Raw genomic sequence first — 16,621 nt, forward strand, 5'->3', positions numbered from 1 at the left:
TTTTCTTTTTCACACCCATCCATTTTCGAGCTCAAATCCTGCAATCATTCACTCGTTTGTTGGACTCCTCTCTGCCTGACTTTCTCCTCTGCTCCACTGGTCTGTGACGCATGCCCCTGGCTCTTTCCCTCCCCTCCTCCCTCACTCTATTATACACTGTGCAGCCAGCCATCTCTCCCTCACTCCCTGTGTCTCTTTCACTCTCCCTCTGTGACCCCATCAGTCCCTCGGTGCCCCAGCAAAGCCTGGTCACTCTTCATCAGCCAGCCTCCACTGGACACACAGACCTCCCTAAGGGTGAAGGGAAATGGGGTCTTGTTGGCAACCTCCGTGCCCAGACTGACAGTTTCACCCAGGTTTAAGTCCTTTTCTGATCCTCCTTACCCCCGGATGAGCACCTCATTACCAGCCACCCTCCTCTCCTCTTGTCTCTACATCAAGTCTTCCAGATGGGATGTGTATTAGCCTCCGCGCTCTCGGAGTACACAGTTTCCAGCTCTTCAATTTTAGGCACTTGCCCTTTTCAGCTCAATCAGCCTCTCTCGTCCAATCACGGCTGCTGAGGGCTCCGTTGCAGCGCCTGAGTAGGTATAATCACCTTGGTTACTGGCGTTACCAGAGGCCGCTGTCTGGCCACGTTAGCACTGTGCCCTGCGGGAGCTTCGGAGACAGGTGTCACAGCAGCAAGGGATGGTGTTAAACAAGCCCAGGGCCAGGCAGGAGGTATAAACGTTTACTCTTAGTCATGGAAACTGTGTCACCAATAGTGAGGAATGCTCACCCCATGGCGCTACACTTTAAATGTTTTTTTTTTCAGACTCGCCTCTTTCTTTTGTCGTCTGTTTTACCCACACTGCAATTCTGCAAAGGCTGGCATTGACATAGGTACACCTTGTACCCCAGTAGAAAGAATACATAGCAACTGCCTGCTTGTATAGAGCCAACAAAAACAGGCAGAGGCAATTACTGTTTACTGATTTCACAGTCCCATAGCAAAGACAAACATACAGTGAGAGGGGTCAGCGGCAGGAGAAAAGCTGCTGGCTCAGGGGACATCAGGACACTGTATGGAAAGCTGCATCCCTGGGGGGGGGGGTGTGGAAGAAGGGGCGTTTTGCTTTTGCACTGAGCCAATCAGACCAGCTGGAGTCAAAGAGTACTGGATTGATTGGCAGGCTTCAGATGCCAGCAAATGGAGGAGACGTCCTTGGCATAATACTCAGCATTAAAAAACTTCGGCAGCGAGTTGGTGAAACGCCAGTTGTTCTCAGAGAGCGACACGTAAGGACGACATAGATCACCATTATGATAATCACAAGCGGCACAGTCTAGGGAATAGTAATGGGAAGGAGATGAGGTGGCAGCCATAAAGAGTGTTTCTACATTAGCGCTGGCCTGATTAGATTGACAGAAAATTTCACTAATGGACAATTAAACAAATGGTCAAATGAGATATAAGGATTCAATTACCAATTGGTGTCTTTTTGTGCCCCTTTAAATCATTGTGTCTCCTGTATTCTGTTTGCGCGAGGTCAAAACATACAGTAGAGTGAAACACAGGAAGTGAAAAAGGATATGTGATGACCAAGTCATATGATGTGTCTGCAGGGGAAACAAAGGGACATCTTATTTCCCTTTATTTCTATTCAAGGTAAAAAAATAAAATGCTCCCTGCTGGAAGAGATTATTGAGATGCAATCATAGTGTGAAACAACAGAAAAACAAGGAGTTATGGATTGCATCGAAGACTTGAGGGCAGATTAGAAGATAATTACTGTAAAATACATCACCTGCACTAAACGGTGAGCCTAGAAACTTCTGCTTCTGAGTAATGGACCCATAAAAACCCAAGGGAGAATAAAAACCAGCTCACGCTAAGCTCCGTAACTCTTTCAGTCGTGACTTTCCCAAGAAGCGACACAGTTCAATTTGTTTATGGAGCTTATGCCTGAGCCAGTTGCTCAGCTGAGATAGTGGGCCACCCTGTCAGGACCCTTTAAGACTGCATCAGTTGATCAAACAGGGCCGTGCACGACAGCAGCAGGCAGCAAAGGTTGCTTTCCTTTTCCCTCTTTTTTTTTTTTTAAAGACTTATTTCAGCTTCTTCTTTGTTGACGGGAAAGCTAGCACTGTCTGCCAAGTTCAGGTTGTCCAATTATTTAGACCTACAGAAGACAGAGAATGAGGGGGGGGGGATAAAAGAATGAAATCTGATTGTGCACTGGGCTCAGAATTACACCATGAACCAGCAGATGGCAGGGCAGGGAGCAAGGAGGAGAGGTCTCGCTCTTTTTAATTAAACTGTCAAGATTTTATTTTTATTTTGGGGCTTGAATTATCCTCCAAGGTTGGGATCAAAGGATAAACCTTTGCTTACGGTGGAAACATTGAAGAACAAAGAATGATGGTGAAACAGCAAGCCCAGCGAAATATTTGAAGAAAGTAAAAAAGCAATCTTAAGTCTGACCTGATGCAAAATGTGGCTGACAAGCATCAAAAACTGCAACTGGGTTCGGGAAAATTCTTAAACAGCACTATTTTATGTTCAAAAGACACTCCACATGCTGCGTACAGGCAATTTGTTTCTCTATGCTTCTACACATGTGCGCATGTGTCCATATTTTTGGTTTTGTGTGTACAGCATTTCCCTTGATGTTTGTGTTTACACGCCAAACCTCCCTTCTGTGACTCACAGCGACATTGATTTATGCACGGCTTCTGTGTGTGTGTGTGTGTGTGTGCTTACACACATATACCAGCTATAATTGGTATTCAAATCTCCTCCCACAAGTACGTCCAACTGCTGCCGTTTTTCAACCACCAGAGCCCCAGCCAAGGTCCAAACAGGATGATGGGGAACAAGCTCAAACGGATGGCTCTCATTGCACACATTCAAATAAACAAATGGAGGTGATTTAATGCGCACTCCGATAAGGCAGCCGGTAATGGAGGCATAGAAGAGAAATGGGGATGAGGTGTAAGAATGGAAGTGATGGAGGGTTGCGATTAAGAGTGGGCAAGAAGCAGAGGTGGAGTTAACAGCATTTGTTAATGTACATGCAGTGTTGGCCCACAGCTGCTGCCGCCTCCACAACCACATATAGCGTTGACTGTGTGTGTGACCCTCAGGCCTGCCCCTCTAACACACTGTGAAGCCTTTCTGCTTCTCTCTTTTCTACCCAACTTGCTCTCACTATCCCTCCTTTTCTCTCAAGGTGTGCCTTCCAGCTTCATCTTCCCAGCATCTTCTCCATCTTCTCATCCATCTATACACATATTCAATCCATCCATATCTAACCTTGTATAATAATAACAACCACCACCACCACCCATTCCCTCCTACCTTCTTTTCGTTGTTTAGATTGATGTAAGAAAGAAAAACAAGTGTTTCTTGCAATATAGTTTTTTCCAACATTTTATGCAAGGTGTTCAGAAACAGCCTTCTTCCTCCACCCACCTCCTGCCTGTAACACCACTGAGCCCCCACAGCCTCCTGTCTCTCTTGGCCCCTGTCAGAGGCTAGATTAATGACAGTGATCAGTGAGCTGCCCCCAGCTGAGGCTGCCTGCAGCTTAGGCAAAACCCTGCACTGCATGCTGTACACACACACACCAACACACTAACATAAAGCACATTTACTTTCAGCATACATGTATATGCATAACTGGGCTCCCAGACACAAACCTCTTATACAGTACACTAGTTAGACTAACATACCAACGCCTACAACTCATGAATATAAATCAACTATCTACTGTTCCTAGAGCAGACATACACACACACAGGGAAGAAATCAATGCACAGGCCTTGGTGAGGATGGTTTCAGTGCAGCCAGGTTATGGAGTAATATAGCTCCACATATACAAAAGACATCATCACAACAGCACAGCACAGGTCTGACTGTGACAATGCACGACCTGGCATTTAACCCTCTCACTGCGCCGAGTCCAACAAAGACCCACAGAGCACAGAAACAACAACAACAACAACAACCACCACGGGGCCAGTGAAGGAACATCTGTGTGCACCTCCTCCTTATCATTCCTGCTCAGTCTGCACCTCTGATGCTTTGGGTGGAATTTAATAAGAGTTTGTTATGACTTTGTATTTCAATTCACATCCAGGCAGATGGCACAGACTATCAGGTTAAAGTTGCTGAGAGTCATAATGGAGCCTAATCCAAATCCATATTTTGCAGCAGCTGCACTTCTTAGAGAAAACTGTGTGACCATGAACTACATTATGCCTAAAAAGGAGCAGGACTATCCCAAACTGAGATGTACCAGCGGGTGGGCATGCAAGCAACAAAGGCACTGCGGGTGCTATTACCAGGCTTTGTAATAGATTGTTAGATGTTATTGTATCTGATAAGGTGAGGTCTCAAAGGTCCTTTCAGTCCCACGCGCTGCTGCAGAATGCAACACCACTGCTGGGACTACAGAGGCTGACACACGTCTGGTCCACTGCGGGCATTTAGTGTGAGCTCTCATGAGGCTGTCACAATATTCAGTCGCATCTCTCTGCATGCATGGCTGTATGCACAGGCTGCATACGTCACAGGCTCCCATCCCATCATACACACACACACACACAGCAGATCCTACACAATACAATCACAGTCGGTCTGGAGAGAATACATTATTCCAAATGCTGTGACGCATGTGGGTCAACAGAGCATGGGATTCTTTTATTTCATATTTCTGAGGGGGCAGAAAGTGACTAACAGCCTGCGCTTTTACTTTTGTTTTTATTCAGAGGTGTTTGGGGGTCTTTCCAGTGGCAGTTTATGACTCACAGTCAAGTAACAACACAGCCCAGGCTTGCGCTAATGGTTTCGATTCAAACACACGGTGGTAAAATGTTAACAATGATCTGTAAAATGAGTGTAAACCGGACTATCTGCACGTGGTTTTACCCCACGGTGCGCTTCTTCTCCTTCCCGGACCAAGTCGGACCAGACACGCCGCTGCATGACAGCCATCCACCTTGTTCTGACAGCACTTAGGTAAACTTGTACAGAAAAGCCACAACACATCGCTTAACACTCTTCCCATTCACATCACACTCATTCACTCTCCCGTGTTTGAGCCTTACCAGTGTTTACCAGGCAGGCGGCTGCGATGATGACGAGAGGGAAGCAGTAGTTCCACACGGCCGTGAAAGCCATCGCTGATATTCCCTTCTAATGCTCTTCCTTAGTATTCCTCTTCCACGGAGAAATCAGAGTGACATGAACCCGCAGGTTCACTCTCCGACAGAACCTTCAGTGATTGTGCTCCGGCGTGTGTGTGTGTGTGAGAGAGAGAGAGTGAGCGTGCGTGTGCGACTGTGCGTAAACCAGTGTGTGTGTGTGTGTGTAATATTTGGCCCTCAGAACGGCAGGTCTTGTTTCTTCCCATACACACCCACTTTCCCTCCCTCTGAATGCCTGAATATGACGGCTTGGCCGGTTTTTCTTGGTTACTTTACATTGTAAATATATTTAAAAGCTCTCCAGGAGGGCGGGCCCCTGCGTGTGCCTGACCAATTGCAGGAGAGCGGGAGCAGGTGGAGGGGTGTGCGCATGAGGACGAGGGGCTGGGCTTTAAAAAGAAATGGGCTATACAGAAGGAAAAAAACTGGGAGGATGAGGAGCCGCATCTTCTACTTAATTGAAATCAATTCGCTGTAAACGTGATTGATAACCAGCGTTATTTTGGAGACTCAAATTGGACTTAAAAAAGATGTGTGACGCAATTATAAAAATGAGTTTTTTGTTGTTGTTTCAATCAATTTTATTCTGTGCACGCACCCACCCCTCCACCCACACCAACCCACTGGTGGCCACTCTTGGACTCCCATTTGCGCACAAGGATTACTTTCTGTTAAGTGTTTGCTGTTTGCCTGTTCGGTCCGTTCGCGCAGCAGCCTCTTTGTGTTTCCAGATGAAATCCAGTTACACAAGCTGCATAATTTCCAAACAAACCTGAGTGTGTTCAGTTAAATCACCTTTCAGAATGACGGTAATGGCCCGGAACAAAAAACTTGCGCAAAGGATGAGCCAGTGTTTCTGCTCATCTGTAGTCAGGGCCTATTAGGTCCTGCTGAAGGGGCTCTTTAACTTTACCCTCATGCTGTGGCCACAGTTTGCCCATAATTGTGTTTTCCAGTCAGAGAGCGCAGCTCCATTATGAAAATTGTTTCTCTATCCACATCTATTTTTTTTTCTTCCCTAATCTAGTGTTATACGGACTTGTAGCCCCCGAGGCTTGAAGGCATCTCTTTGAAACTGTATCTTTGGCGCCCCTCTCAGGCAACATTTAGTAAGGCACGTCATGGCTCTCAAATCTGCTTTGGCCTCCCTGTCATCTGTCAGAAATCCTCCAGACGGTTTGGTCATTTTGATTTAAATATTCAGAAAAGTTCAAACAGGCAGTCTATTAATGTTAATATTCATGACTTCCATAAAGTTTCTTTTGAACCCTTGCCTTGTATCTGACCTCTAACTGATGGATCTGTGTGAGATCTTAAAGTCTCGGCTCCACTTTCTCCATCTTTTTTTCTCCACCAAAGTTTTAACCTTGTTGTGGCGGAGATAAAATCTGCCCCACTCGCTCTCCAATTCCCATCCCATCCCATTTTTCCCTGTCAGCCTCACTGCAAGTGTTTGTTCCCGGGTTGGCAGGGAGTCAGTGGCAGCAGCTCCCCCGCACCAGATGGGGCATTGTCAGGAAGTAATGAGGGGAAAACACCTGCTTCTCCAGCAAACCTCACTCCTTCATTCTCAGCCATTTGACACAACATATGCAGGAGGCACATACAAAACCAAGTGACCGTGACCGGAACAGCAGTAGGCAATGACATACAGTTACAAATGTCTGGTGCTGCAGAGCATTAGTCAGTGAGGTGTCATGTTTGGTATAACTCAACTTTACATATAGGTTTGTGTATGAATTCTGCCAGGATGTTAGAGTATAAGTGACTGTCTATAAGTAAATGTCAAGGAGCTGCATCCTCATCCAGTCAGGACCCTGCCTGCACAGACAAAAGTGCTTTGGCTCTTCTTCTGTGTACACCACACAGCCTCTGCATTACCCTAAGTTGTTGTCTGGCTCATCCATGAGGCTGTCTCAAGGTCAAGATGTCACTGAACTACAGTCCTCTCCCTCCCACTCAGAGCCCTGTACCTCAGGGTGAGCTCCGCTGTGTGAAATTTCTGATACATAATCTTGTCTTTTCTGGCCAAGCGGCTGAAACCCCAGGACCAAAGCCCACAAGGGAGCACAAGGCTTTTCACTCATGACTGACTCAAAGGCCAAAACAAAATGGTGCTTGCTGGCATTTTACATGCAGGAGGGCATTTTAAATTTACAACACTGTTTTTTTTTTCCAATGGAGCGTAACAACTGTTTTCTTTTCTTTAAAAAAAGTCTTTGGTTTTGCTACAACCTTCCTGTCTCCCAGCCTCCCTGTGCCTGACCTATAATAAGTGTAAGTTTGTAGAGTTGGAAATGAAATATAAGGAGTCTGTAAAATTCTCAACAAAGGATGGCTGCAGCAGAGTCGAGCCGTACAGGGGGGTTTGAATTATCAGTTTAATAACATTATCCTGGCTGTGCTCTGTGGCGCGTGCATCCGTTAATGGAGTGTCATTGTTAAACTGCCGCTTTGCCTATTATTAACAGCGGCCTATGGACAACCACACACTGATAATAAAACCACATAAAACCCAACATAACTTCAACAGACAAGCGTAATGAAATTCTCTGCATTATGAGCATGGTTATGGTAATAAGCAATGGTGGTGCAGCACAGTGTAAAGGGTTACAAGGCAACAGAGGAGAAAATTAAAAAAGATGAAGTTGTCATCTATGATGGTGATCTTGGATGGTAGAACTAAGGAGAAGTAGCTGTGGTTAACTCTCACAGTGCTCTTACAGTGAATGGACCTGTGTTACTTGTGTGAATGTAACTTCACGTCAGGCTGAGCGAGAGTGGGAACGATACACAAGACACTGCATTGTGAGTAAAGGTCATTGGCTCAGAGTAAGGGCTTTCAGCCTGAAGAGAAAGGTAAACAAGCTGATGCAAGGCCAGGACAGCACTGCATCGAGAAGATGTGCGGCCAAGCAAGCAAGCATGTCAGGCTTTCACCGCACTGTCAATACTCCCTGCCCTCTTTTGTGTCTCCAAAGTAGAACGATGGATCAATGGCACACTGGAGCACAATAAATAATATTTTCTGAAAGCTGTTTATTTCAAAGAATTTCAAAGTACAGCAAATTAAATATAACAGTGCAATGTGCTTCAGAGCTGTCACAGTAAAGAGATTATAATAGCTGTGTCAGAGATACTGTGTAATTATGTTAGCAATAGAAAGGACAGAGTTGTATGTGGAGTCTTAACAAGAACACAAGATTCTTCATCATCATTTTGTCACAGCTTCCCAGGCTGCAGAATAAATAAAAAGAAAATTGCCCACCTTTTTGTCCAAGAAACATTACTGCAGTCTACACCCACAAGCAAAGAGGCTTCTGCATCTCTAAAGCAATCATTTGCCCTTGATTTTTTTTTTTTTTTTTTTACATCCAGCCGCTTGTCACTGATTTTGATTTCACTCTCCTAAACAGCCTTCCAATATCCCTATTTCCCTCCCTCCTTTCCACCCATTCTCCTTTTTCTGGCCACCCACTCCATCTTCCTCATCTCGTTCTCCATCCTCATCCATCCACCTGCACTCACACCAGAGGTTGTTTGTCTCCGCAGGTGGAGGGCAGGGACTCCACACTACTCTTGTAGATGGGCTTTTTCTGAGAACGGTCATCACTGCAGAGAGGAAGAGAGGGAAGGACAGAGAAGCATGATTATCAGTGTATCGATCTCCCAGCTGGCACTCAAAAAGTATAAGTGAGGAAATTATAGACTAGAAACAAGCACTAGAGCCACACCTGACTGTTGATATGAAAGTCCATTATCACCTTTTTTTAACCAATAACACACGTCTAACACACTCTTTGGAAAAGCATTTTCTTCAGACTGTATGAAAAAGTAGCCAATGGGCGAAGCTACATGGGGTCACGTTGCATATTAACATGCTGTCAGCGTAATGGGATTAACGGGAGCTCCACTCATTTCCTTATTGTTGCCGTAGCCTTTTTGTATTGTATACAATACATATAATTTAAGCAGCTCCCACATGCCCAAGCTTGTAATATATGAAACATATTAGAGAGAAAGCACCATGCAGGAGACCCAAGTATGAGGACAGGCAGGTGGAACTGCTGAGATATAATTAATATTCAGTAAGGCTCATGCCTTTTCAAAAACACAGGCTTGTGTCTGCACTTGTAGAAAGTTTATTTTGTGCAGGAACACTCTCCCAGTGAAATAAAAAAAAGGTGTTTTGTGACACACCATGTAAAACTGAAACGGCCTTGGTTCACATAAGAATCAATGAAATATTGTAACAGAATCTGTGTGATAACATCAAACTGCAGGTGAGGTGAGAAGAAGTGAAAATGGAAGGAGATAGCTGAGCTTAAACAAACATGTTCACTTGCATTCAAGGCATGTAAGAAGGAAAGAAAAAGAAAACATAAACACTCAAGCAGTGGTTTCTTACATGGGTCCCTTGCTGGACTTGGCCTGTTTAGCCCTGCGGCACAAGAAAACACTCATGGAGACGATGAAGACCACGAGAGCTGCAGCCGCTGCTGAGGTCATCAACACAACGCGGCCATTAGTCGTCTCATACCAGTAGGCATCCTCTGTGGGACAGATCAGACAGACATGAAGAGAAACATGCATCACACAGAATCAGCAAAAACTATGAGCTTCCTGCCCCTAGGCAAAGCTTCTAAAGCAAACCTGGGCAAAGTACGGCCTGGGGCCTGACCCGGGCCCCTTGTGACTTCATTGTGGGCCACAGAACCCCCCCCCCCACCCCCCACCCCCCCAGTACTGCACTTATCCCATCTAGTCTTTGGAGAGACACGGTCGGGGGTTATGAACTTGGATCTTCAGGGTGGACAAAGTAAACTCTGGTTGTGAGACAGCACAAACATGTGTCACTTGTCTGTCCACACAAAAAATTATTACAGCTACTGTAGAGCAGCTTCAAAGTATCAGAGGTGTTTTCTCATCATACCTACAAGGACAGACAAACATTAGCCTGCTATCTAGGAATGATTGTGAGTTTTAATTAGTACATGTGCTTCAGAGACGAAGCTGGGGACACTGCGGAGCACAGTGACCAATGAGTCAATTGCACCGGTAATATGATAACCACCATAACAATAAAAAAACATGCAGTGGATTAATTGCATTTTTCAAAGGTTTGCCTGTTGGAGTCAAAGGAGTGTTTGAGGGCAAGTGGTGACAAACTGCAGCGCATTGACACTGTGCTGTCGTCTCACAGGTCACTGATGAAGGCAGATAAAGAGCAGTTAATTGGATAAGAGTTGTAAAGAAAGGATTCAATTATGTTTAAAGAGAAATGTGACAGTTCGTCAGTAACATTTACACAAGGTTTACACAATTAACATTTAGAAAAAAAATACAAAAAAGTAGCCAAGCCTTATATATGATACTTTCTATATGCTCATAATTATGTCTGGTTTTCTCTGTGGGTATTTGAGTCAAATGAAAACTCAAAGGTCATTAAAGCCATTGCTTCTTTTATATCTTACAATTATCCTGTTATCCTTTAAAGTTAGTAGAGTTGTGCCATTGCCATCCAGTTATGATAAAATGTGGCATGGTCACCTTACATATCCGACATTTCAGAGATAGTTTCATTTGGGACCTACTACTAGAAGTGCTTTAATAAATGTCTTTGCCTTTGTTGGTGCATCATACTCCTTTTTTTGGAACTTTGATAGCTGATAAATTAAACTTCAAACCTGAACTACTTCCCAGACATTTAGTGCATTAAAGGTTGCACTGTTACAACTGACAACCTCTGCATTATTATGCTCCTGAATTTTCCCCAGAAGAACACCCAAAGCTGTTGTTCACAAGGAAGCCACATACAGTCCCTCTGGTTGGCGTAGATCTACAGTCTTTTCTTACCAGGCAGCACAGTGATGCTGATGGTGCGTTTCTTGCTGAGGGACTTCACAGAAGGATGCTCGGCCCTGCAGGTGTAGTCTCCTCCATCCATCGCACTAATCTTCCTCAGTGTCAGCGTAGAGCTAGGCAGGATCCAGTCGACACCCTGAGAGAGAAAAGTTGGTCATTGTTTGCAGCCCTCAGAGATTACAAATTAAAACTGTGCTTGGCTGAGAGGGCTACAGAGAGATAGAACAGACAGAAGAGACACAGACAGAAATGGGGCGGAAAATGTTATTTTGGCTGATCTATGGTGACGAGAGAACGTGAAACAGAACAAGTCAGGGAGAAAGAGGGAGACTGGATGAAGACAGAAATATCTGTACCCTCTGAGAGCAGTCCCAAAAGTCCCAAATGAAGTGTATTTACCTGAGCAGTAATCCCAATGAATGAACACACAGCAACACAAGTCAATAACCCAGATAACACCATCATCCGCAAAGAATGAGTCCCGCAACAACACACTGTTAACACAATACATAATGAGATGGCAAGGGAGCAGGGTGAATTGTTGACACAGAAATAGCAGCACTATTATGAGATAGAACCCAACATGGGAGGAAACAAATAACAGGCCAAACACAAGGAATGGAAAACAAACCAACGTGGAGGAGGGGGTAAAAAAGAAAGAAAAAAAAAACATTACACCATGCAAATGATTTGGCTCCTGGGAGCTGCAGCTCCTGCCAAGAAAGTCCATTTCAATTTGAATGGATCTGAATTAAGAGGATTTCCCATAAAGGCCAGGTCTGGCCAAAGCAGCATTTTGTATGCAAATCCACTGGCTCCCAAAGCAGTGGCCCGTTTCTGCCTCTGTCCTGCTGTCATTACCGGGGGCCAATGTGCCCTCGGTGCTTGTCTGTCAAACTGGGACATTCTGATGTCACTTTGTGCCCCACATCCACTGCTGTCATACATACAGATACAGTGTGCTTCTATACACACACACTCTCACTAAATGGACAGAGAAACACTCCATCTTATTTTCTTAAACTTGTCATTGATTTCAGAGGACTTAACGGACAATAACACTGATAATAATTAGCACTCTTCATCAGTGCTGTATATACATAAACAAAAACCTAAAGCAGTACATATAATCATGTGCAGAAGAAATAGTATTAGCAGCATAAAATGTCCACTGAATAGGATTTGGACTTGTAAGCTCATTTAAAACCCGGATTAGCAGTGACCCTTTAACAAGCATATTAACCCTGAGCCAATTTATCAAGAGGAATAACAAAAGCAGAGAGTCGGCAAGAGCCTATTCCCAAGATATCCTCATAGCAGCATAGCTTCGTGTCACTTATAGTGGCAGGGGTGATTTTGAAACCTGTGCTCCAAACGTGTTATACCATTTCTCTCCACAAGGGGGGCTGTGAATCTCAGACTCACTTCTTCTGCATGTCAGTTGTCACTGTGGCATTTTAACACTGACTGCGACATCTTAATTTCCCTTGGGCAAGCGTTTCTCAGCTCCGCCAGGAGCCCAGTTGAATAATTCAATGCTGGTTAACCAAACACTAAAAAAATCATTAGAAATCTATCCACATAATTGTTTTCAGGTTGACTGGCTCTTGTCTAGACCTCATTAAACTATTAATCCTGTGTAAGTGGGCAAGCTGCAATCCCCCAGCAAGAGTTGTGCTAAAGCCAACTGGTCACTTAAATACAGAGCACTTCTTTAACTGAGGGGGGGTTCAGAAAGTCAGGGGGAAACAGAGCTGTGCTACAGGAAGAGAGAAAATTAAGAGAATACTTGAACAAAGCCAAGAGGCCTGGAATAAGACAGGAAAGAAATAAAGAGGTCACACCATGAGAGAGAGAGCATAGAGGAAGAGAGGGAATGACAAGTTTCCAAAAGCATAATGAGGACACTGATTTCTCACCTCTTTTTGCCAGAAGTAGCTGGGCTCCTCTGACGAGCTGGCGGAGCACTTCACCACCACGTCGTCTCCGACGCGCACCCTCAGCTCCTCTGGGATGCCCAGGTAGTTGGTGTAGCCTTCCCTGGACAGCGACAGCTCGCCCATGTCTGAGACGCAGCGGGAATGAAGGAGCATGATCAGGCATTAATGAGGCTCCAAATTTAATGTACGCTCAAGCAACCTGTAGGAGCATGTGGGACGTGACTGAACATATGGTTTGCACTGGTAGCAGCTGGTAAACACAGAGTCTTTTGGACTATGTTTTTGGAGTATATAAGCTTAAGTATGACTGCCTCCCAGAGGTACAGACTGTACGAAGCAATCAATTACAATGATAATAGGCTTCATCTTATCGAAGTCTTTAGAGAGGCAATGTTGTGAATAATGGCTCATTTTCTCTTCCATCTCAATAGATGGCCCACGTCCATCCAGCTCCTGGCTTCTCTCCCCGCTCTGTCTCCTTCACTTCTACAGTCCATTCTAATCTTTTCCTCTTATTGATCCCCCCATGAGGCAGCATCACAGTCGATTTGATGGCCGAGGAGAGAAGATAGAGGACACTGAATATCTGACTATCTACGCCTTCTTTCATGCAGCTTTGAGTCCTACGCTGATAGCTTCAAAGTGGAGCTTCACCAAGGGAATGTGTCTTTGTTTGTTTGAAGGCCAAAAAAAAAACATTAAAAAAAAACTCTCTCTTCAACTTATCACAGGTAGCGGTATTTGCAATGGATCTGTACTTTTTTGTTGTTATTTTAGTTGTTGTTGTTGTTGTTGTTGTGTGTTATTGTGTGTGTGCAGTCTGTAGCAGCATTGCATAGATATGCCTTGTGTTATTAATAATGAATGTGTTTTTCTATCCCTCACTGTGAAGAAAGCTGTGTCCACAGGCTGCCTTTACCTCCTGCTGGCTGCAAATATGAGGAAAAGTGGTTTCAAAATCTCTCTTTTCAGTTGTCTTACCTAGACTGTTTACCAATTTGTATTCATGGGTTTTTTAAGCTTTCTTCTTTATAAGTGACATGACTCCTAACTGAAAGCGAAACCCTGAATCGATGTATTTTTTATAAATTGTGACATATATTTATCCAGCTTGGTTTTTGGTTCTTATTTTGGCTGAAGTCTATTTGACAATGGACGCCTTAATTATTCGTCAAAAGGAAAATACAGCTTGGCAGCATCATTACTGGTCAGCTCATGGGCTTTCAGCAGATACTTCTTAGTCACATCAACCCAGGCACTCACAATGCACGTTGATGGTCAGCGGTTGGGAGGAGTTGTCAGGCTGTGTCACATTGTCAGCGTCTGACACACAACGGTAAGGCCCACCAGAGAACCTCCCTGCATAGCGGATGAACAGGACGAGACTCTCCCCGGTCAACTCCGTCTGCATCCTCGAAAATGAGCACCAAGATCTCTCCGGAACTGGATGCCAATCCTGAAGGTACTGGTAACAAGAAGAAAGGGAAAATAACTTTATACCATCCAACAGCATCACTGGCATTTGATGAATGATATTTAATATGCAGTAAAAATCCCTGACACATTTACATAGAACACTTCACTACCCATCTAGGGACAGGCAGCTGAGTTTGGGTCATAAATGTTATGACAAGTGTTTTTTCATGTGTATGCACAGATCAGAAAACTTTAAATCAATATATTTTTGCAGCATTATTACATCACTGTGAACACTTTACAGTTTCACAATAACTCAAACCAAAACTATAAAACACCTGCGCTCCTTAACCTGGTTTATCACCCAGCCAGGGGTGGGTCCTTAACTGCTCCACTCCACTGCTTTTCACTCACATCCACAAATCTCCCCACGACTCACCTTGGAGAACATCTCAAAGTGGACCTGGCTGATGTTGAGGTCAGAGTCTTTGTACATACACTCCAGTTTGATTGGATCTCCCTCTAGAACCGGCTCGGCCGGCCCCTTAATGAGCAGGGTTGCTGCATGTGGACAGAGATTACAGATGTGAGTTATTGATCACAGCATGAATAGACAGACGGCTCAGGAGTGGAGGCGAGTTGTTGACCTGCACTGGAAATCTAACTGCTGTTCGTCTTGACATCGGTTTCAAAACAACTTCTCCTTTTTCCTGACATTTGTTTCAGACTGAATCTGCCGCTGACACATGACTTGCAACAGGTTCTTCCACTTTACTGGCGAAGGCGATAACAAACAAAGGCAGTGTCACTGTAGGCAAGAGGTACTGCGTCCAATATTTCACTTATTTTTCCACAATTAGGAGCTGAATACTGGCCTCAGCATCAGTATGATATACAGTATGTCAGCCTATATATTATTGTGAGCTCCTCACAAACTCCACCAGCATTTCCTGTTTTAGCTCGGGTCTTGTAACCACCTGGGAAAAGCCATCAGTGTGACAGAAGGGAAAACAAAGCGTTTCCTCATGAGACCAGATCAACACACACACAGGCAGGCAGACAAACAGGCGAGCAGACAGCACACAAAGCCCAGAGCTGCAAAACTGTATGAATACATTTGTGGAAAACAGACCAGAGCCAGACTAGAAGATTAAACCAATATCTCATTACAGAGAAGTAAATCAAATTAAGACCTTTGGAAAGTTACACTGAGTGAGAAATTTAAAACATTTACCATAATTGCCATGGATCAGGGCGACCACTGCAGCAACTAGAAGGGTTTTCATGGCTGTGTTAAAAAAGTTTTCAGCAGGCTACCAGGAAGTAGAACTTGGTGAGTCCCTACGCAGCTTCTAATCAGAAATGAAAGTTTGCTTTGTATTTATAACAGTAGGCGTAGGTGTGGTTTGTTTTTCCAGGAAGTGAGTTGGAACTAAAACTCTGAAAGCACTCAAATATATCCGTATCATTGCAGAGGCGAAAATAATAAACGGCTCAATAAGCTTTATTATGGCTCATATTTTTTGCTGATGACATAAATGAACACTAACCGAAAGAAACATGCTGCAGCTGCTGCACCAATAATCACATTCATTCCCAGCGCGTCATGTGTCTCTCAGGGAAACCGGTCTGAACTTGTTGTTGAGGTCAATGTTTTTCTGACGAAGTTCAGCTGATTCCGAAAGCAGGCATGACTTGCAGTCGCAGTGGTTTGTAATTTCCCGGCGCGACACATAATCCAACACGCAAACATCCCACGCTTCATTTGCTCAAACATTTGATTGATTGGCTGTTAACCAGAGACGAGCAGGAGACAGGATCGAAAGGGAGTCTATCCCCAAATGCTCGAGTCATCCCAGCGACTCAGAAATATCACTTTTCATCTAAGTGCATGTCTCTCCTGCATGCATGGACTGTATAAAATCACTGCGGATTTAACAGGTTGTTAAACTATTTTACCTACAGAAGTAAACTCAATGACTATTAACAGAGACAGATTTAACAAAAACAAATTTTAAAAACACTGACAAACAGAAACTAATTCCAAGTGAAACAACAGTTTTGTCAACCAGACTGGTGCTGCTACACTAACACATTATACAAAGCCTCTATATCTGAGGCCTTCTCTCATTTACAGAGACAAACAACTGGAAATCAGCAATAACTTCCTCCACTGGCCCTACATGATGGCCCTGCCTCTGACTCAG

The 16,621-nt window shown here is 44.3% G+C and overlaps 2 protein-coding genes across 2 annotated transcripts in view; both read right to left on the bottom strand.

The window, feature by feature from the left end:
- cadm4 (cell adhesion molecule 4) overlaps nucleotides 1-5,436 on the bottom strand; it is a 127,553-nt gene extending 122,117 nt beyond the window's left edge. Inside the window, exon 1 of the mRNA XM_028425536.1 lies at nucleotides 5,095-5,436. Coding sequence (XP_028281337.1) covers nucleotides 5,095-5,167 — 73 coding nt within the window. The 5' untranslated portion in view covers nucleotides 5,168-5,436. The remainder of the gene's footprint in view (nucleotides 1-5,094) is intronic.
- Nucleotides 5,437-8,474: 3,038 nt separating this feature from the next.
- LOC114448866 (uncharacterized) lies at nucleotides 8,475-15,806 on the bottom strand. Its single transcript, XM_028426081.1, has 7 exons — nucleotides 15,649-15,806; nucleotides 14,854-14,975; nucleotides 14,262-14,463; nucleotides 12,978-13,123; nucleotides 11,050-11,194; nucleotides 9,602-9,746; nucleotides 8,475-8,805 (listed from the first exon to the last, which is right to left on the bottom strand). Exons 1-7 carry the CDS (start codon nucleotides 15,698-15,700, stop codon nucleotides 8,718-8,720), a joined length of 900 nt encoding a protein of 299 aa, XP_028281882.1. The 5' UTR covers nucleotides 15,701-15,806; the 3' UTR covers nucleotides 8,475-8,717.
- Between the last annotated feature and the right edge of the window lie 815 nt (nucleotides 15,807-16,621).

Source organism: Parambassis ranga, chromosome 16, assembly GCF_900634625.1.
Source record: "Parambassis ranga chromosome 16, fParRan2.1, whole genome shotgun sequence".
In the NCBI taxonomy this organism is placed as follows: Eukaryota; Metazoa; Chordata; class Actinopteri; family Ambassidae; genus Parambassis; species Parambassis ranga.